Raw genomic sequence first — 21,771 nt, forward strand, 5'->3', positions numbered from 1 at the left:
ACCAGGTGGCCATGATGCCATCTGCCAGCTTGGTTGGGTGCCAGCGCAGTCTGGATTCAAAAGCTAAGCCTGGTTGGACCTTGGAGGGGAGATGCCCAAAGGATGGTCCATCGCCTTTCCATTTCAGCTAAGGAAACTTCACAGATGTATCCCTCAAGTCATCTCAACTGGGAGGAACACTCAAGCCCAGTTGGGTTTTGGTGAGATCTCACTCAGTGACCTTCAGGCAAGTCACACTGGCAGAAACCAGCTTTTATTTTCACCTCCCTTCTGACCAAGGTTGGCAGGTGGACTCGGTCAGAGAGGGAGATGAGGGAGCGCTGGGATTCTTCTTGCTCCTCCTTGAGTTGAAGACTTCTCCAGTTCATTGAGTTGCCCCCATGGGCCTGCTCCGGAAGAAGCTGGCTGAGGTTTCCAGAGGCTGGTCGTTGTCCCCTGCCGGGGTCTGACCCTTTGCACCGGAGAAGGTCGCTTAGCCTGCGAAAGAGGCCCTCGGCCCCTCCCCCTCCCCAGGGCAGTTCTTTGACACTTGGGGCAACTGAGGCAGGCTCCTCTGGCGGAACCAGGGCTTGCCTCGCCCCAGCAAAGGGACCGGGCAGCGCTGCTCTCGCGCCGCGTCTAATGCGACATTGGGGCGCGGGGGGGGGCAATTGCCCCGCAGAAGCGGCTGTTGCCCCGTAGGACCCCTCGCGGCCGGCACCCCCGCCTCTCGGGACCCCAGCGACGGCTCGGGGGCGCGGCTCCTCCAGCCTCCCCCGCGGCTCCGCGCCAGCTGCGCCAGGCCCCCTCCCGTCCCGGCGGGGCTGAGTCAGAGGCGGCGGCGGCGGCCGGGCCGGGCTTGGCCTCCGTCAAGGCGGGCGGGCGGGGACTGGGAGGCAGCCCGGCTACAAAAGGGCCGTCCGGGCGCCGCCCGCTCTTGCTAGGCCGGCCGGCGCTCGGAGTCTGCAGCCCCGCCCGGTAAGTCCCGTCCGCCCGCCGGCAGCGCTCGCTCCCCTCGGCCTCCTCGGCAGCGGCGGCGGCCAGACCTCCGCTTCCCCCCCCCCCCGACTCTCCCCAGCCGGCAGTTCCTCCCCCCCGAGGGTCGCGCTGGGCCCCCCTCTTCTCCCAGCCGGCGCCGGGCGCAGCTGATGCCCGTCGGTGCCGGGCGTCGTTCGGGACGCCGCGTTGGAGGAAGCCGTTCGGGGTCTTGCAAGGATTCCGGGGAGCCCTTGGGGGCGGGGCAGGGGGGAGTGCATGAGACCCCCGGCTGCTCTTTGCTTCGGGCGTCTCTTCTCCGGGGCTGCTTTTCCCCGTCGGAGAAAGCGCGCAGCGGCGTCTGCTTTTTGCAACGCCCCCCCCCCCGGCTAGGGGCCGGATCTGATCAGGAATTGCTCTCCTGGGACCCTTCCTGCAGGAGGGGGACGCCCCTGCCTCTTGCTCCAGGGCTCCTTCGTGCCCCCTTTAGGGGCCACACCCGTCGCTTCGGCTGGCAAGGGGGGGAGGCTGAAGCCCCGTGTAAGTCGGTAGCCTGCGTGGGGCTGCCTGCATCAGAACGGGGTGGAGGTGGAAACAGCCCCCCTCCCCAACCCTGTAGAAGCAGCAGGCGGCTTGAAGCCCCTTTCGTGTCCCGGAGCTCCTCGGAGCCCCTCATAACCACCTGGGGGGGGGGAATGGAGGGCCAGACCCGTTCGCCTCGCCCGCTTGCCAACCGAGGGCAGTGGAGGCAATCTGTGTGTGATTGTGTGGATTGGACTAAGGAGGACACAAAAGCTTTCCTCAAAGTCTCCCAAGAGAAGTGAGTCAGGGTGGCTGCAGAGCTGTTGCGATGGACCCCCTTAATAAGGCCTGCTTATGCCCCCCTTCCCACCCCCCTCCACCCCACCCCAATTTGCCCAGCCTGGCGCTTCTCTCTGCCAACTGCAGCGGTGATGCCTCTCCTCGCTCGGGTGTGGCTCTCGGGAGGGGCTGGACGCCGTTTCTGTGACGTCATCCAGTGTGATTCTCCCTCCCTCCCGTCCCCTCCCCCTCCCCAGCTGGCATGTTCCAACAAGCAATGCGGTAGGAGCTGTTGAGCAAAGCGGGCGCCACGCCCTGTGCTTGGCTCCGGTTTGCCAAACGTCTGGAGGATGGGGGGGAGGGGGGGCATTTGCAGGGTAAGGGTGGGCGGAATGAAGACACCCCTCCCATCTGCGACTCTCACCCTGATCCAGCGGCATCCTCCCACCTCTTGCCAGACTCTGCAGTGGGTGGCTTCGTCTGGGGGCCCTTGAATGTAAATATGGTTTATTGTCCTGTGACATGTTTTTAGGAGAGAAAATGGAGTTTGTTGCACAACAAGAAGCTCTCCTTTTTATTTGAACAAAGAGGCAGTGTAGGGACCGCATGATGGGACCAACCAGCTTCGGATCAACATTTGCTGCAGAACTGTTGGCCAAACTCTTGGCTTAATTTACTTTGAAAGACTGGGTATCTCCTCTTAAGCAGCTGGTAAACATCAAAAACGTCAGAGGGTATACAAAAGCTGCCTAGCCCCTAAAAATATTGTGGACTAGCACCTTTGCGGTCTTGTTTTCAAGTTCTGACAGCAGAGATGCAGTACTTTGCTCTTCCACCTGGGAATGGAATCGGGATTATATCTGTGGGGCTTTGATTTTGGAGAGTTCCTGATTGCTTCTCGGGTTGTCTCAGATATGGATGGGCATGAAAGAAAACCCCTGATTCTTCTGAGCATCCCTCTTGATTGACCGTGTTGCTGCGACAGCTGAAGAGCCGCTGAGCTACAATAAAGTGGGCCTTGACCGAGCCCACCGAGGTCTTCAGCTCAGAAAATCTGTTTGCTATTAAGCATGAATGTGTTTGTTATTACAAGAGGCCCGATGGACGTTCTCCAGCATGTTTGCAAATGGGTTGGCAGCCCCATCTCTGAGGGCCTCTTGGACTGGGGGAGGAGAAGAAATTCCACCAGGCAGTGAAGCAAAAGTGGTGTAGCGTAGGGAATAGTGTATCAGATGACAGCTATGGAGACCCGGGTTCAAATCACCACCCACCCTGAATGATTTGGTGAGTTCAGGGTCTGGAAGGGGTGGCTGGCTGGAGCCAAACTAGGCTGAGGGGCTATCAGAGATCGATTCTCCATGGTGAGGAACGGACCCTATTTTGCAAAGAAGCTGCAGGCTTGCAACAGCTGAGTTCCGTGTTCAGGGAAGGCCTGGTGTGGAATGGACTCTGTTGAATTGGCACCACCGTTACTGGAGGTTCCCAAGAAGGGACTGGACAGCCATTGTTCTGGAATGGTCTAGGGCAGGGGTCTCCAAACCTGGCCACTTTAAGACTTGTGGAATTCCTCAGCCAGCCATGGGAATTCTGGGAATTAAAGTCCACAAGTTGCCAAGTTTGGAGACCCCTGGTATAGAATCTCCTGCCTAAACAGAGGGTTGGACTAGAAGATCTCCAAGGTCCCTTCCAACTCTTTATTCTGAATTTACTGTGGCGCTGCACAATGTTTGGTTTTGAATACACTGTCTGATTTTATGGGGTGGGGGGAAAATGCAGCCCTTGAATAGGTTTTCCTTAACTTCCTCCCCCCCCCCTTCCTAGTGAAGGAAACATCTGTAGCTGTGGAGGATGGCCTCTTCCTGCAGATCCTTCCCTCCCTGGCTTTCCCAGAGCCTTCTCTTCCCTGCACCCTGCCTGCATTCCTGCCCAGCCACACCCAGATTTCCTTCCAAGCCAGGGATCTGGCTCAGGCTTTGCAGCCCCTCCCTGGCAAGAGGAGAGTCCCCTCCCCTTTTTTTCACCTGCCAGGCAACTGCTGCACCTCAGGGAGAGGCCAGGAGTCTAGCTTAGCTCCTGGCCCAGCACTGGGGGGGGGGGAGGTTCTGGCTGTGAACCGGCTGGTAGGATGAATTTAAAGGATTTTTAAAATTTATTTAGCTGCAAAGGTTTCTTGGTGCATCGAACAGCAGTTACTGCGGTATTAAGATCGTGGTGTTTCTCAACCTTATCAACTTGAAGGTGGTTGGACTTCGACTCCCAGAATTCCCCAGCCATCTTCAAGTTGAATTCTGGGAGTTGAAATCCGACTATCCTAAAGTTGCCAAGCTTGAGAGACCTTGCTTTAGGGACCACTGGACCCGCACTCTGGATCCATCTCTCTGTTCAAACATATTTTGAATTTTCTTAATTCCTGCTGGGCACCAGCATCCTAACCTACCGCGCAGGGCTGTTGCAGGCCTACCTTTCACCGGAAAGCTTTCATTTTATCCGGAAAGTAAGAGGGACGTCTCTGCTCCAGATCAAAGCATTTATTTTCTGAGCATTTTGATATTAAATTCTGTAACTCCCAACAACCACTAACCTTTTGGCACTGTCTTTGGCCCTGTCTGGCTGAGGATTATGGGAACAGACTGCACAGATAAGGCCAACCTTCTGCCTTGAAGTTATGTCTTGCAGCATTCCATGGGAGATATCTAACACAAGATAATTCACTTTGGGGTTGGAACAGACCCAAACGTTGCCTGCTGTGTAAGCATCTTGCACCTAATTGTGCTGAGCACACAACTCAGCCTTTCATTCCCGCTCTTGGGAGTAGCTGGGATTTGATCCCCTTTGCTATGTTGTCATGCCAGTACACAGCAAGAACAAGCCTCTACAGTTCCCTTTGGAGCCCTTTAATTTCCAAACTGCAGTCAGCCAGCATTTGCTAAGACTGAGGCCAAACGACCAAAACCCTGAAGAAAGCTGGGTTTAAAGTCCCAAAGGTGCTTTTTCAAAAGGCAACTGGACTTTCGCTTCTCATCCAAGAAGCTTCTTCCGTTCTAAACAAGCGTCAGCTCTGAAGAAGCTTCTTGGATGAGAAGCGGAGCGTCTTCAAGGAAAAAAACAAAGTAGGGTTGCCTTTTGAAAAAGCACCTTGGGACAGCCGTGACCTGGGTGACATTTGGGTTTAAAGTATGCCTTTTTGCTGGAGCTGGTGGGAAGCGGTGCTTTTAACATGCAAGACGTCGGCTGTGTGAATTCAAAAGCCTTTTTTTTTTCCCTTGTGGAGGTGAGGGAAACAGTGACGGGGAAGAAAGTCGGATCTGGGAACGACGCTTAGGGGAAGGAACGGGTTACCCCTTTCAAGCTGCTGAACCAACGCGCCTCCATGAGGACTAGAATGTTCTCCTGGCTGGAAACGCCCAGATTCTGCCGCAACATCGCAACTACACCGCGTTACGGCAGTTCTCACCTGTGAGGAGCCCCGCCACGTAGCTGAACCCGGGCGATCTTTTCTCCCCCGATCAAAGATCGCTCTCCGGCGGAGAGATCCTTGCAGGATTCCCTCTGGATGACGCATCTCCCCCACCCCGTCCTCGCCTTGGCTTCCCTCCGATTGGCCCTCCTGGGTCCGGGGGCGGCTCAGCGGGACCCGCCCGGTCTTCCAGCGGCCGGTTGGCCCGTGTTGCACGCGTGGGGGAGGGTGCCCGGGTGGGCGCGTTTCCGTAAGGCGTCCCTTGGATTCCGTCCCCTCCCTCCCTCCCTCCCTCCCTCCAAAATCTTTTCGCGGCCGGAGCCCCGTCGCAGCTGCTGTCCCAGATTTTGAGCCTGTGCATGAAGACCAAGAGCGCTGCGAAGCTGGTGGAGGTCATAATATCGAGGCGCGTCCATTTGATGGGGATTAAAGAGCAGACCTGGGACTTCTCTGGGTCCTAGCAAGGAGGTTGCTACAGGGTGTAGCTCATTTTGAGAAGAGAGGGGAGGAAGGGGTTAGGGATACTCTGGTGAGCGCTATGGAGCCTCCAAGGTAGGAGGCAGTATACCTTTGAATATGGTTGCCAGCAGAGAAAGGGCAAAAAGGGCAGCTCATCTCATTGGGTTAAAATAGCATTTCTCAACCTTGGCAACTTTAAGATTGGGTGGACTTCAACTCCCAGAATCCCCCAGCCACCTTTGCTCTGGGGGATTCTGGAGACCCCCATCATGGGTTGCTCAACCTCAGGACATGAAGGCATTGATGAGAAGCCTGACCTGTGCTATTCCCAAACTCTCCTGGCCATCCTAGGGACTAGAAACATGGGGTCCGTGGGTTTGAAGCTACTTAGGAAGTGATGTCCTCTTTTTAGCCTCACATAACCAAAGCGCTCTCTCTTTCCCACATTTCCAGCTGCCCAGAGTTCACATCCTACGCCCTTCTGCCCTCCATAACCTTCCCTGTCATTGGGAGATTCCTCCCCCTCCCGGTCCTGCATTTGAGGGGAAGTGAGTAATGTGCTTGCCAGTCCCTTGGCTAAGTGTCTGAGTCTCCCTGATCCCTAGGATTGTTCTGCAGCTTTTGGAAGATGGTGAGCTGCTGGGGTTGGACTGGATGACCTCAAAGTGTCCACTTTGGAGTTCTTCAGATCTTTCTTTTCATGACTGGGTGTTTCAATCAGAGCAGTGGATTGTGCCCCTTCTAGGGGTCTCTCTGGCCCCTCCTGGATTTTGCAAGTTGGCTGCTTGCCTTGCCTGGGGTGGATTTGAAGAGGAAAGTTTGCGAACAATGGTCTGATTTTTTGGCTGCATTTGGGGGCGGCAGCTGGAAGATTTCTCTGAGCTGAGGAATTTGGGAATTGCCCCCTAGCTGGAAGAGGGAGAGGACCATTATGCCAGGATCCCACCCTCCAAGGACTACTGCCCTTCCCCTCCCCCAGCCCAGCCCAGTCCAACCAGGAAAAGACAGGATGCTTGCAAGTGCTCTGATAGGAGTTGGAGGCAGAGAGGAACAACTTTTCTGAAGCCTGGCCAGGGATGGGAAAGGGCAGGCAGCCCTGCTCCATGGTGGAAGTGGAATCCGGGCTCTGCAGGATGGAAAACCTTCCTCAGCTTTGCTGGATGGAGGCCCCTGCTCTGCCCTGCAAAATGCCCTCCATTTTTTTTCCTTTTGAATCTCAAGATTCTTCCCAATCCTTTCTAAAGAATGTGCATCCTTTTGCTATGTTCAAATAAAATTCCTTCCTTCCTCCTTTTCTTTTTTTCCTTGAAGCCTTCACAACTGAGGAACAAATGAGGTCGGTGGGGCTGAAGGAATTCTTGGCCAACATTGGCTTCCCCACCCTTGCCCCACCCTTAATCGCTGGCTTGTGAATTGCGCGCTGCTGGCTCCGACTTTCTCACCCTTTCCAAAGTTGTTCAGCAGAGTTTCTTCTGCAGCTTGCAAGAGGCCCAACCTCTTTGAAAAGCCTGCTTCCTTAATTAAACTGTGCCCCTCTTTATGGTGCTTAATTGTAGTACCACCTTGGCAATTGAACTTAAACTTTTTGCCCCAAGTCTTCAACGGCAGCAAATGCCCTTTGAGGAGCAAATCCCTAATGGTAGCAAAATGTCTCCTGATAGGAAATTCCCTGTTTCCTAATTGCAAAGCACTTGGAGTGTCATTTCATAATAGGATGTCTCTGTGGCTGCTCGCCCCTAAGAGAAGAAACCCTCCCCCTCTCCACTTTCCTCCTCCTCCTCCTCCTCCTCCTCCTCCTCCTCCGAGTTGCAGTAAGGTTTTCCCTAACCATTTTGTCTGAAATGTGTAATTGAAAGCAAAAACTGGGGGCTAATAATTTTGGGTACTTTTTAAAATCTGCAATTTGAAATTTTAGGTTATAGATTGGCCAGGGAGAACAAACTCTCAAAGTCTGAAAATTTATGGTTTTCCTTGCTGTATCTGTTAGGATCCAGGATTGGCTCTTTTGGGCCAGCTGGAAACAAAGCCTTTGTTTGGGAGCTTCAGAGAATCCAGAAGGGCAATGCTGGTGACTACCAAGGACTTCCATTCATCTGCAAAACAGGGCCATGTGGCCAAGGCAGGGGGGGGGGCTCCAGAATCAGAGGCCCCTTAGGACTTTTTAGGCCAGGCTTGTAAGTCTCAATGCCTCTAGAACAGTGGTGGCGAACGTATGGCACGGGTACCAGAGGAGGCACTCAGAGCCCTCTCTGTGGGCACGCACACCGTCGCCCCAGTCCTAGGCCTTCAGCTGGCTTTTATAAAACCTTTTTGCTTTACGCCGTGTGCAAAAAAAAGAGAAAAGGTTCAATCAATCAGTCAATTTCAACTTCTCGCAGGGAAAAAAAAGATCTTGCAAAGTTGGAATTGATTGATTGAACTTTTTAGTCCCACCCAGTCTACCGTTACCACAGCAGCTATGCCCAGCCAATGGGCCACACCCACCCAATTGGCCACGCCCAGCCAATGGGCCACACCCACCGGCACCCGACAATGCATAGGTGGGTTTGGGATTGCAGTTTGGGCACTCGGTCTCTAAAAGGTTCGCCCTCACTGCTCTAGAAGTTGAGATGGATTTTTATGACATCTTCTTTTTTCTGTTTTTTCCTCCAGCTTCTTGTCAAGATGTCGACTGTCCATGAAATCCTAAGCAAGCTCACCCTGGAGGGGGACGTAAGTATCGTGGCTAGGGGGGAGGGGCTCGAAAATTCAGCACCTTCCTAAGCATTCTGATGCGCTCTGGACCCGTTGGCTCTGTGAATTCATGGGGACCCAACCCTAACCCTAAGTGGGTTTGTCCCCAGTGGGGTTTTCCCATGTATTTTCTCAGGCAACGTATTTCCCTCTTCCCTCCTCTTTTCTCATGCATCCCCCTCCCCTCAAAATGAAATGTTGATTTGCATGTTATACTTATGAACAAATTGCCTTGATTGATGGATATCTACTTTTTCTCTTGTTTAAGTGGGCCGGTAGTCTTGCAGTCTCCCAAATCATCTTTTCCAGGGCATCACATCTTTGCTGAGTGTGCAAAGGGCCACTGAGGGCTGCTTGGTGCTTGCTGTGCTTGGTTGTTTTCTTGCAGACATTTCATTACCCACCTAGGTAACTTTATCAGTGCTAGAAGGGAGTGGGGTTTGTGGAGTGAGGGAGAAAGAGAGGAGGAAAAGGAAAGGGACTGAGGGGTCCTGGGTGCTCTCTGAGCTTGGTGGTTTTCTTGCAGGGGTTTCATTACCTAAATATGGTAACACCATCAGGGCTAGTGTCATTAACCCTGAGGATGTTCCCTAGTTGGGTCATGAAATGTCTGCAAGGAAACCACCCAGCTCAGAGAGCACCCAGGACCCCTCAGTTCAACCTTGAGCTGCAAACGGTCCCCTTTCAAGGGCCATGGAGGGCATTCTCCAGGCAATTAACGGCTTTTGCCCTTGGAGTGGCTGCAACGCTGCTGCTGCCACCGCCCTTCGTGTGTGTGTGTGTGTGTGTGTGTGTGTGTGTGTGTGTGTGTGTGTATGTGTGTGTGTGCCATTTTCTCTGCCTTGTGGCAGCCCAGAGGGGAGGCTCCTCTGACCACAGGCCCAGCAGGTTCTCTGCAAAGAGGCTCTCCTGGGGCCGGTGAGCTATTTCCTTCCCCCCTTCCAAGCTCTTTCCACTCTCTGTTGTTCCAGGCCAAAGAATGTCCTTTGTTTGGAGAGCGGACAGCTTGATTTCGGTGCATTTAACTTTTCCACTCCTTGTTGGTTTTGGCTTCATGAATCAGCAGCTTCTTCAGGGAACTTGCTGGTGTTGCCAAGCCTGGCCTGGCCTCCTGCCAAGCTCCTGCCTGGGGAGGGGGGGGGGTGGCAGGGTGGGCTCTCTGGAGGACACGCCTTTCAGCCCCTTCCGAAGAAAAGCGAAGTTTTTTCCCACAAAGCCGCCCTCCCTGCTTTGCAGGCTTGCGGGGGGGGGGGGAGCACTCAAAGACCCCCTTTGGAGATCCCTCCCCCTCCTGCCTGGAAGTGGCCTTTGGCAGCCTGAAGGATTGATGACCAAAGTCACTTCTCCTTTTGAGCACTTTGGGGAAGCGAGACGGGCTTGCTGCATGAACAGTCATCTTCCCCAATCAGGGGCGTGGGACTACAGATCCCATCAGTGTTAGTCAGGATGGTCCTTGCTGCTGGGCATAAGACTGGGCTGTAATTCGACCCACCACGAGGGGCATAAGCATGAGTTGAAAGCGAACCCTTTTCTTGGCAGAAGCCCATCAGTCCAGAGGTTTGTTATTGAGGCAGATTGTCAGGAACCTGAATACAGAACCTGGAGAAGAGAGAGAGAGAGAGAGAGAGGGAGAGAGAGAAAGAGATGAAGCCCTCCTGAATTAGGGGATTAAGGGGGGGGGGAAGCCTCTCTGGAATGTCTTTCCTGCAAAGGTTGCTTAATAGACAAAAATCTGATTACTTGATTAGCTTCAGTCCACATCTTCCCTCTGCTGATCTGGGGGTTCAGAGATGCCCCTCTTCCTTTCTGAGCCTTAGTGAAGCCTTTTCAAATAGGGGCCTCATGCCAAGGTCCTTGCCCCCTCCCCCCATTCTGTGGCTCCCCCCATCCTGCTTTGTCCCCATCCACCTTTGGCAGCCTGCTATTTGTAAATGCCTGACGGATGGAAGGCCTTTGTGTGCCTTGGAGCCCATAAGTGAAGCAGCCCCCAATCCATGGGGGGGGGCAAAGCTGGCAGAGCATCGGCCTCACTCAAGCTGGGGACCTCCAGATGGGTTGATGCCAACGCTCTGGAGGGGCAGCAGCTATGCAAAGGTGGCCTCACTCCAGGCTTCCTTTTCCCTGGAGGGGCCCCTGCCTGTGTGAATGCCCTTTGTCTATCTCCCCCCTCCCCCGTGAGAGATGAGGGGCTTAGCAGGTCTTCCCATTGATGGTTGCCCTTTTTCTGCACCCCCAGCACTCCCTGCCCCCCAGCGCCTATGCCACCGTAAAGGCTTATGGGAACTTCGATGCTGATCGCGATGCTCTCACCCTGGAAACCGCCATCAAGGCCAAAGGTAGGTGGGAAGGAAGCTCTGCGGAGTTGGGTCCAAAGTCAACCAGGACCACCACTGCTTCTCCTGGCTGGGCGTGGAGGCAGGATGTGGGGGGGGGGGGAGATACGCTTAGGCTCCCTTCTGCTTCTGAGGGGGCTGGCCAGGGACGGGCACAGCCCTTGAGCAGCTCTTAAGAACAAAAGGAAGCAGATCTAATGTTTGCTGGATCTGGCTGCAGAATTGGGGGAGGGGTGTCTGGGAGAGCCCTGCAGCCAAAGAGGCTTCCAGAGGGGCTTCCAGGACGCCCTGGAGGAGAGGGTCCCTGCCCCCACCTGTATTGCCTGAAAGGGTGCGACACACAAGGAGACACACAAGGAAAGGTGATGGGGAAGGGAAGGGGGAAAAGGCAAATTAGGCATCAGGTGTTTGGACGGCTTTTTAGGCAGCCGGATAGGAGGTTGCAGGTTGGGAAGCAGATGGGTATGAGTGTGTCACAAACAAGTGCCCCCCACGGGTGGGGTGACCCACAGCTGTCCCAGCCCCCCTCCCTGCAGTGCAATGCCTTATCCTCAACTGTCTAGGGGGATTCTCCATCGTCCAGGTCCAGGTCCCAAAGGTGCTTTTTCTACAGGCAACCGGACTTTCTTGGTTTTTTTTCCTTGAAGACGTTTCGCTTCTCATCCAAGAAGCTTCTTCAGGAAAAACAGGAAGTCCAGTTGCCTTTTAAAAAAGCACTTTGGGGACTTATCCTCAAGTGGCACAAACAATGGCTTGTCTTTGGCTTGTGTTGCCGTAATCTGGGGGTCTCTCTTTGCAAGGCTGAGGGAAGGAAGAGGCCGCCTCCGCTCCAGCCTGCCCTGCCAGAAGGCCTTGGCAGCTGTGAGTCAGCAGCCCACAAATGCTGCATTTTTCCAGCCCCGGAATGCAGCTTCAGCTCCAGTCGTTGAATCTCTCGGAGGCCGTCCTCCCACAAGGATTGCCCTCCTTTCCCAAGCTCCAGGGCCCTCTGGATGCTCCCTCCAGAGACAAGCCAGGGTTTTTCTTCTCTCCCCACCCTGCGTGCCTGATTTCGGAGTTGGGGAAAGCTGATTAAAATGGAAGAAGAAAGGACTTCGGTTCATAGCAGGAAAATGCTTTTTATCCTGTTGGTTACGTCTGATGACAATGCATGACACGATCAGCGGAGGGTGGGTTTAGATGGGCTTTTGACCTTTTAAATGGACTCTGGCTGATCTGGAGGATCAGCCCGAGGTCCACTCTGTTGCACAGACCACCTGTGGTTTTCTACCAATTCTGAAAGCCATGGTTTTCGCTCTCTGCGTGACTGGTGCACAACCCGGACATTCCTCTTTGCGAAGGCGTGTGGAGGGAGACACGCCTTTATTTCCCCAGCCCAACAAGAACCCCAAGGCTTGGAGTGTTTAAAAGCCAGGCGGTGTCAGAAGGTCAGGCAGGCATCGCTAAAGGAAAAACTGAGGCAAGAAACGCAACTTTTGACAAGCTGCTCTTCTTGGCTTTCCTACTCCGCGTGCTTTATATAGAATTGAGATTCCCCCCCCCCCGCTTGGGCTATCTCCAAAACTCTGGTTTTCAACCTTGGCAACTTGAAGATGGTTGGTCTTCAACGCCCAGAATTCCCTAGCCAGCCACGGGAACTGAAGTCCCAGCCTTCAGTTGGCTGCGGAAATCTGGTCGTTGAAATCCACCCATCGAAAAGTTGAATTCTGGGAGCGGAAGTCCACCCACTTTAAAGTGGCCAAGGTTGAAAAACAATGTAATAGACAGACAGACAGACAGACAGACAGAATGGAGGAGAGGTTTGCCTTGAGCTGAGCCGTGGTCTTCTCTCTGCAGGTGTGGATGAAGTGACCATTGTCAACCTTTTGACAAACCGCAGCAACGAACAGCGGCAGGATATCGCTTTCGCCTACCAGCGGAGAACAAAGAAGGTACGAAGGCTGGGAGTCCAGATCCCAGAATTCCCTTGGGCGAGCATCACGTAATTGCATAACCAATTGTGGCTTATTTGCACCTTACTAAACCTGGCTTAGTGTGTGATGTGTAAACTACAATTTTGGCTTGTGGGAACCGAGGAGCTTGGAGAGAACAGAGGTCTGCTAATTCAGAAGGCATCCTAAGTGGTTGGTCTCTCCCTCCACTTTAGGAACTGTCTGCTGCTTTGAAATCTGCCCTCTCCGGCCACCTGGAAACGGTTATCCTGGGCCTCTTGAAGACGCCGGGACAGTATGACGCCTCTGAGCTGAAGGCAGCCATGAAGGTGAGTGAAATCCTGGCGCTGGGGGGGGAGCCCCCTTTCCTCCCACCCCGGTTAAGATCAAGATGTCTTTTGCTGCCATGGTGAAACTGGGCTGTCCTTCCTCTCCCACGTGTCATTCACTCTGCCCTGCTTGCAAGGATGCTGGTTTATAGGCCCCACCTGCCCAGCCACGGAGGGAGGGCCTTTGGGAGTTATGGACATTGGAGTGCACCCTTTGGCAGGTTCAGGAAAGAAGATTTTGGGTGCTCTTGGGACCCTCAACGGCATCTATTTCTGAGTGACCAAAGCCAGTTCAATAATACCACCTTGCTGCCCTTTTCCTTTCTGGTGAGGTTCCCTACGTGGGAATCAGCTGGTCCTTCTGATTTCTGGCAACCGGAGTCATTTGGTTGAGATGGGCCCTGTAGAAAACAACAAACAAAAACAAGGGTTAGGATACAGTGCCAGGTAGAGTGCTGGCATTTTCTTTATCCAACACCTCCCTCTAGTGCCCACAACCTGCATTGCAACTTGCATCGACCATCGTTTTGCCCTCGAGCAGGAAGGAGCGAGAACTTCTCTTTTTCTCGGTGTTTAAGAACACAGTAAAAAAAGAAATAACAGAGGGGGAAAAACGGAATTAAAAAAGATTAACGAGCATTCTAAAACCGAGTAAGTGTTTAACATTAGGTAAGTGAATGAAGGCCTGTTAGGTTTCCTTAGTTTGCAGGACCTAATCCTGTTGCAAGCGACGGAACCACTCTCGGTTGATCCGAAGAAAGCGGAACCTGCAATTGCAAGAAAAACACTAGGAAGAAAAAAAAAGATAAAGCCAAGTTAGGATGCAACCATTAATCACAAAACTAGCACTGTGTCAGTCACGAGTTCTTCCAGCTGTCAGGAATGGTGGCAGCAGCTTTCCAAGCCTTGAGCTGGAGGTTTTTCCAGCAATGCCAGGAGGTGGCAGGGTTGAATTGGAGCTTAGTTCAAGCAAGGCCACTGCCTGGCCCTGACTAAGGCTTTTCCGAAGACTTTGCCAGTGATGTGAGTCAGACCGTGATCGCACCATGTGGGTTTTTCTCTTGCACTTCAGGGCCTGGGAACCGATGAAGACACACTCATTGAGATCATTTGCTCACGGACAAACCAGGAACTGGCTGTCATCAACAAAGCCTACAAGGAAAGTAAGTTGGCCAGGATGGACCTGGGAGAAGAGAGAGAGTGGGCGAGTCTCTCCTTTAGGCAACCAGGGTCCTGTTAATGATGGGTGGCAACAATGGTGTCTTACTGAAGGAAAAGGGGCATGTTGCAAAGAGTTGTCGAGAGACCCTTCGGTTCTTCTGGGTGTGCAATGTCCAGGCATTGACATTTTATTTATTAACTTCAATGTATTGAATAAGCAGCTTGCATCCAGGGAGTAGAGAACTTAGCAAACCTCACCGGGCCAAACAAGGCCATCAGGACTGAAGGAATATAAAACATGACTCCCAAGTGCCAAAAAATCTGGAGCTGGCTTGAAAATAAAAAAAGAATATTTTCTGTAATATACACATTTTGGTGTTTATAGAAGAAAAAAAAAACACAAAGCTTTTCCAACTTCATCAACTTTTCAGTGGCCTCCAGGCAGAGTTTAATTACAGGTACCCCTCTTTTAGTGATTGCCTTATTTACTGGCCATTCACAGTTATGAAAGTGAAGATAAGGTCACTTTGCAACCGATCCTTGCGTTTACGAACTTGGAAATTCTGAAAACGGAAAGAAAGCTTCAGTTAGATCTTAAGCAGTCGCGTTTTCACATAGCAACTGCTTTGCTTAATGACTGAATGGCCGGTCCCGATTATAGTCACTAAATGAGGACTACCTGTAGTCAGGGACCTGAGAGACTCCTCTTACTGTGGCTGCTTTATAGAACATCAAGCCATGCTTCATTCTTGCATCCGTACTGATTTTCTGGACTGCAGTCAGGTGCGACCAATACTCAGCATTTTGTCAGACCCAGAGGTGGTTTCCCCACTTTTCCCCTTCGTTCTGCTTCATTTTTAGTGTATAAAACTGAACTGGAAAAAGACATCATCTCTGACACCTCCGGGGATTTCCGCAAACTGATGGTTGCACTGGCCAAGGTAGGAATCTCCTAGTATTCCTCAGTCTCGGTCACTTTAAGACCCGTGGACTTCAACTCCCAGAATTCCCTAGTCAGCTTTCTGTGGCTTTATTTTGGGTTCTGATGCACTTGTCCATCACTTGTACTTGTCCCTGGCACCTCTTTGGGTAGATTTGCAAATATTTTCGATCTGCTACTGGGCCTATTCTTCTCTCCCATTTCATGTCTGGCATCAGGATTTTTAGGAACAAGGAAATCGGTCACTGCAAGAAGAATCATAGAATGTTATCGTTGATGAGCAATGGTGCTTGGACTATTGCTAATATTGTTGATTAGCCCACAGGACTTATCAGTAAACAAATAATTGCAAGATGAGCCATTGACTTCATAGCTAGGAAAATAAATACAATCTATTATAAATGGCTCAAGATCAAAGCCCCCCCCCCAAATGCCTGCAGCCCACTGTGGTGGGTGGATCAGGTTCGTGCGGATCCAGTCCCTTCTGATTTACAGGAGCAGTTCAATTTGGATTGCCAAACAACTCTGGTTCTGATCTCCAAATTGATTTGATTTGGATCTCGGAATCTGATGGAGGAGTTGGAGCAATGGGATTCCTGCAGGTGTGCAAAAGTTGCGGGGTTGGACTAGATGCCCTCGATGGGTCTTCCCTATGTGGGACTCTGTGATGTATAATAGGGATTGACTTCGTATTTCTGTTCTCTGTTTCAAGGGCAGGAGAAATGAAGACTGTTCTGTGGTGGACTTTGAACTCATTGACCAAGATGCTCGGGTAAATACTTCTTTCTGTGGTGCAAAACTGAAAATAATGTATTCATTTCTAGTATTTATAGCCATCCATCTCACGCAAGTGATTAAAACAACCTGCCCTCCCCCAAATGTAACATAAAATGATCTGCCTCTCCCATTTTGCTTCGTCTATGGTTTCTATTACTTCATCTGGCCACACAAGTTTTCCTTTATAGCTGTGCCTGTTTTTCTGCCACCTTCGCAAGAGCCGGCAGATTCTGCCTGCAGAATTACTGTCTGAGCTTTTAGGATGCTCAGGTTGAGGAGTGCCATTGCAGCAGTGGACAGGTGCTGAGCCCAGACGTGTCCCTGTCATCCCCAGGACCTCTATGATGCCGGAGTGAAGCGGAAGGGTACCGATGTTCCCAAGTGGATCAACATTATGACTGAGAGGAGCACCCCCCATCTCCAGAAAGGTAAAACAAGCCCTCTCTGGACAGCTGAGGGTGGAGTCGAAGCAACTTGATACCCAGAACCCACTCCATAGGGCTTCTGGAAGTTGACGTCCACAGATCTTAAAATTGCCAAGGTTGGACACCTCTGGCCCAGAGCATCAGTTTTCAGAAGAAGGTCCAAGCTTCTTCAACTCAAAAGGACCAGGAGACAGGAAGGGCAGACTCCTCTGCCAGTCAATGTATAAGACCATGAAAGAAGACTCTGCTTTGTAGTGTAGCAGCTTCACCTTCCAGAGTTTTCTTGTGCATTGAGAGCGGACCACTGAGAAGCTCCTTAAGGACGACCAGCTTCTTTGATAAGCAGCACTATCTGGCCAAGATGAAAGAGTTGCTCATTGAGTTGTTTCCTGCTATCATTTCCCAACCTGAAGGAGACTTAGCAGGAGGACCAGAAATGTTAGTCCAACTTGGGGTCTTCTTCTGGAGCCTGGTAGTGTCATGATCGATTCAACCTACCATTAGATATTGACGTTCTTCTTGAACTTTGTCTTCACCCAAACAATAGTTTTGACTTTCCTTCCCTTGTCTTGATAGTGTTTGAAAGGTACAAGAGCTACAGTCCTTACGATATGTTGGAGAGCATCAAGAAGGAGGTCAAGGGTGACCTTGAGAATGCCTTCCATAATCTGGGTAAGGAAACAGAGAAAGAAGGGAAAGCTGGCCATCTTAACATGGTCATGGACATCTCGGGTGGGTTGTCTCCAAGCAGAGAACTCATTTGCTGGAAACCCACCAACACAGGCCCGATGGAGGGGAAATTGGGATGAAAGCAGTTCCTGGATTTTTTTAAAAGCAGAAGTAGTGATGTCAGAACACCAGGGCACTTAAGAGAGCTTCCTGGCTCTGAGAAATTAGTTTGGTGATGATGAAGCTTTCAAGCTTGTTGTCTTCAAGATACGGATTTCTGATCCTTTTTAGGCTACATGAAGTCAGAGAGGACAGAAAATAATCTGCAGCTGAATTTGAGGCATGTTCTTGGATGGATTTCTTGTACTATGCAAACTCTTGAAGAAGTTGCATTTCTAATTAACACCAGATGGCTGCATTTCAGCAAAAAAAATCAAAATCCATGTCTGTTATGAGTTTCCAATGGAATGTAAACAATGAAAGATTATTTTGCTTTTTAAATAAATTGCATTGATTAGGCCCAGGCATAATTTGTCACTGACATCACAAATTCCAATAGGATTTTTTTTTCCAAATGGAGGACAAACCAAGGCATCAATAGCTAAGACAGAATTAAGGCATCCCTAATTTTGAGTTCTTTGATTTTAGAATGTGGGTTTTGAGATTTGGCCCTGTCTTCAATCTGTGTAAATTGTCTCTGAGCACATTTACAAAAAGTTTTTAATGATTTCCTTGTTTTATCCACCACACGTTTCACCCTCATTTTTGATCTTACTCCTTCCACAGTCCAGTGCATTCAAAACAAGCAGCTCTACTTTGCAGATCGGCTGTATGACTCCATGAAGGTAAGGCCTGGGGAAGCAGTCTGGCCCCAGTGGTGGAAGCAAAGCTTAGCCTGGTTTTTTTTTATGTATAAGGCATGTATACATCTGTGGAGATTCTCCATCATTCAGGTCACAGTTGTCCCAAAGGTCCTTTTTCCAAAAAGGCAATTGGTCTTTCCTGCGTTTTTTTCCCTTAGAAAATGTTTTGCTTTTTATCCAAGATGCTGACACCCCCCCCCCCAAGAAAGTCCAGTGGCCTTTGGGGGGAAAAAGCACCCTTGGGACATGGCCTGTGTATCTTTTTGACCAAAACCTGCTAACATCCCTGCAGAGCAACACTGTGGTGGAAATCAGTTGGAGATGCACATTGGAGATGCAGTTGAAGTGTAAATGTCAACCTTTTTGGGTAGACTCTGACTTCGCTGCATTGAACTGACTGATTTGTCACTTAAAAGGAGGTCAAGATAGAAGCCATTGCTTTTAAACCACGCTGATGTTAGACTTGGACATTGCTTCCCCAATGCTGAGCTGCTCTATCATAAAATAATTTCCATTGTTTATGCAAATGATCCCCAAGTGCTTTCTGTCAAGGAATTCTAAATTTCCCATTTGCTGGTCGGAGGAAGAAAAAAAAAATGCTTTTAAAGATTTCCCAGACATTTCTAGACATTCAGTTTCAGCATGAGGTGTTTTAATTTTCAGGGCAAAGGCACCCGTGACAAGGTCTTAATCCGAATCATGGTTTCTCGCGCTGAAGTTGACATGTTGAAAATTAAGAGTGAATTCAAGAGGAAATACGGAAAGTCCCTCTATTACTTTATCCAGGTGGGTGGACAGGAGGACGGAGCAGGCTCAGGCCTTGGCTTTTCCAATTAAAGTCTCTTAAAGAGAGTCACATCCCCATCAACTGGCGGGGGGGGCGTTTCCTCCATGTCCTGCATCCCTAAATGACGTCTCATGTGCTGTGATGGGGGGGGGGAATTGAGCCAAATTCTGTGTACAGGTAGCTCTCAACTTACGACCACAATTGAAGCCAAGAATTTGGTATATGAGTTTTGTCCCATTTTACGACCTTTCTTGCCACAGTTAAGTGTTAAGTGAATGACTGCAGTTGTTAAATTAGTCACACGATTGTGAAGTGAATCCGGCTTTGATTGTCAGAAGGTCGCAAAAGGGGGATCATGTCCCGTCACAAATGTGAGTCAGTTGTCCAGCATCCAAATATAAATCATGTGACCTTGGGGGATGCTGCTACGATCTTAATTGTGAAAAATGGTCCTGAGTCACTCTTTTTCAGTGCCGTTGTTAACTTCGGTCACTAAGTGAACTTTTGTTTAGCGAAGGACTAGCTGCACTGATGTATTTGCTTCGTTCAGAGGGTTAATTCGCTGCTTTCTCTTTGGGGTCTCTCTGCAGCAAGACACAAAGGGAGATTACCAGCGGGCGCTCCTGAATCTCTGCGGCGGAGAAGACTGAAGCCGGAGGGAGAAATCCCCACCAACCACTCCAAGCTGGAAATGTGCTCCCCCTGCCCCCCACCTCTGCTGCTTTTCCTTCTCTCCCCTGTTGCAAAAGTAGGAGCCCCCAGCTCACTCCGCTTCCGCCTGCTCTGTGTGCAACAGCCGCCTCCTCGCTGCCTGTGTCTCTCGCCTTCTTCCCGCTGAGCTCCTGCCAGTAGCTAGTCCCGTGGGAGCCACAAGGCTGAAGCAATTAACATTCCTACGGGAGGGAAACGGGTGTGATAATGGGATCCACCACGTGGTCCCATCGCTGGTGGGGTCTGGTCGAAAGGACAAATAAAGGAAAAAAAAACACGAGATTTTTACTTTAAAGGAAACTCTGTTTGTGCTTGTGCAGTTCTTTGGCTGGCCTAGGGCAACCACAACTTCCTGGCACGTCACTTGAACATTGGTTTGTTTGGGTTGGGATAAGGACTCCAGCCACGAGCAGGGGGCTGGACTAGAAGACCTCTAAGGTCCCTTCCAACCCTGATTCTATGATTGTAGCCTCTTTAGTCTCGTAACTTGACTCTACAATCTTCCTTTTTTCTTAAATCTGCCTTAGAACAGCACCCAGTTTCTGACATTGGCACCCAATCTTGTCGGTCTGTGTGTGCCGAGAGAGGAAGGCAGGAAGGGGCGTTTTCCCAGGGAGGTTTGCAGGAAACAGATTTACCCGCTGTGCTTTGACCCAGTGGGGAAGAGCTTATTCCTAACGGTGGGGTGAGAGTGGAGGGCAGGTAGTCCTCGACTTACGAACACAGTTGGGACCAGGATGTCTGTTGCTAAGCGAGTGGGCAGTTAAGTGAGTCGTGCTCAATTATACAAATCTTGTTAAGCGAATCCTTGCCGTTAAGCAAAATCATGCGATTGTTCAGCAAGTCTGCTTTCCCCACTGACTTTGTTTGCCTGAAGCCGGCTCGGAAGGTTGCAGATGGGGTTCACAGGACCCCAGGATGCTGCAACCATGGTAAATATCTGCCAGCTACCAAGTGCCTGAATTTTGATCGTGTGACTGTGAGGATGTTGCAACGGTCGTAAGTACGAGGACTGGTAGCAAGTCGTTTTTCCAGTGCCCTTGCAACTTTGAAGGGTCGATCAGTCAGTGATTGATAAGTAGTTGGAGGCAGCTGTCTGTCAGCATTTGCTAGTTCTCAGCCTTGTTCTTCCACCTGCACAGAAAATTTCCATTTTTCCAGAGCAATTTATAGTACAAGCAAAGCCGGCATATGCCCACCAGGGGGCGCTCAAAGCAAAGCGGATGGCTCTTGGCCGGCTGCGAAATCTTCCAGCCTGCATCCAGGCCGCTGGAGCAAGACCTGAAGAAAACGGGTTTGCAATAAACGCGTCAGCAGCAAGGAGAAGGGCAATTCCTAGATTAAAAAACAAAAAAATCAAGTGTCATTGGTGATGCCAAAGGTTTGCCAACTTGGTGACTTCCTCTCCCTCTAAGGGGATCAACGCGTTTGGGGCAATCCCCGCATGAATAAAGCCAACGCCCTGGATCTAAGGGCCAGCGAGACTTTGAACACGCTTTCCTTCATCCAACTTGGTTTAGATCGTCAGGGATCTCACTTGCCCTAGAGGGATTCTGAGAGTTGAAGTAGACTCCAAACAATTGTGGGTGCAACTGACTTTCTTCCACATTCAAAAGATATAAATAGAGGATTTTATAATTACACAAATCAGTACTGGCTGTCCCCCCCCCCCCCGCCAAGGAAAACAAAAGCTTTTGCCACCACACCTGCACACATTTCAGAATTGTCAGTCATTTATTATTTAAAGTGTGTATATGCGTATGGACAGATGATAGATAAAAAAGACTTGTGCGTGTCCAAAAAAGATTTGTGTGCAGAGAAAAAAAATTAATTGTTGTGCCTCAACCTGCAAGTACCACTCTCCAAGGAATTTATAATCAACTTTATTTAGGATTAGGATTTATTTAGGATTCACTAATCACCCCTTTAAAGGAACGGCATTTATTACAAGGGTATTTAGAATTGCAATGCATGGAAAAGAGCACGTTAGTGTAACTATTAAAACACTAAGAGTTTTACTTCCTTCTGTTGCCTTTGGCATTAAGCGGAAAAACAGAAAAATGATCTATTTGAAAGAAAGAAGAACAGCCAAAATATGAGGTTTAATTCATGGGAAGCTGTCGGTGACACATGCATCAGGGTGAAACAGTTAATATGATCTTGAAAAAGAAACATTACTTTTCACATGCATTATGGTGAATAATAGCAGCCAGTTGAAATGATGAATTTGCTAGTCGTTGACAAACCAATATTGTCCTATAACTAAAATCAAATGCAAAAAAAAAAAATGTTTTTCTTCTCTGATTTTTTTTGGCCACTGAGGATATTTGAAGGAAAGCAATTCATTCAGATGCAATTGATCGTTCTCTTACGCGCAAATTTCATCAGATACAGAAACTCATTTTCTTGGTCACCTGACCTCCCTCTTGCCCAAAGCAGAG

General features: G+C 50.4%; 1 protein-coding gene across 1 annotated transcript; it reads left to right on the plus strand.

Moving 5' to 3' along the window:
• The first annotated feature begins 858 nt into the window (after positions 1 to 858).
• ANXA2 (annexin A2) lies at positions 859 to 19,630 on the plus strand. The gene is made up of 13 exons (XM_039340096.1): positions 859 to 957; positions 8,324 to 8,383; positions 10,641 to 10,740; positions 12,574 to 12,668; positions 12,884 to 12,997; positions 14,070 to 14,160; positions 15,020 to 15,099; positions 15,811 to 15,870; positions 16,210 to 16,303; positions 16,877 to 16,972; positions 17,756 to 17,814; positions 18,496 to 18,618; positions 19,210 to 19,630. The coding sequence occupies exons 2-13, from the start codon at positions 8,336 to 8,338 to the stop codon at positions 19,267 to 19,269; spliced, it is 1,020 nt and encodes a 339-aa protein (XP_039196030.1). The 5' UTR covers positions 859 to 957; positions 8,324 to 8,335; the 3' UTR covers positions 19,270 to 19,630.
• Positions 19,631 to 21,771: the final 2,141 nt, after the last annotated feature.

This window comes from Crotalus tigris, unplaced genomic scaffold (assembly GCF_016545835.1).
Source record: "Crotalus tigris isolate CLP2741 ecotype Arizona unplaced genomic scaffold, ASM1654583v1 scf7180000017741.1442986301:2390832, whole genome shotgun sequence".
NCBI lineage: Eukaryota > Metazoa > Chordata > Lepidosauria > Squamata > Viperidae > Crotalus > Crotalus tigris.

Coding starts and splice junctions, on each gene's coding strand:
- ANXA2 (XM_039340096.1), top strand. CDS start 8,336: ATGTCGACTGTCCATGAAATCCTAAGCAAGCTCACCCTGGAGGGGGAC. Junction 10,741..12,573: donor AACCGCCATCAAGGCCAAAG/GTAGGTGGGAAG, acceptor TTCTCTCTGCAG/GTGTGGATGAAGTGACCATT. Junction 15,100..15,810: donor TGATGGTTGCACTGGCCAAG/GTAGGAATCTCC, acceptor CTCTGTTTCAAG/GGCAGGAGAAATGAAGACTG.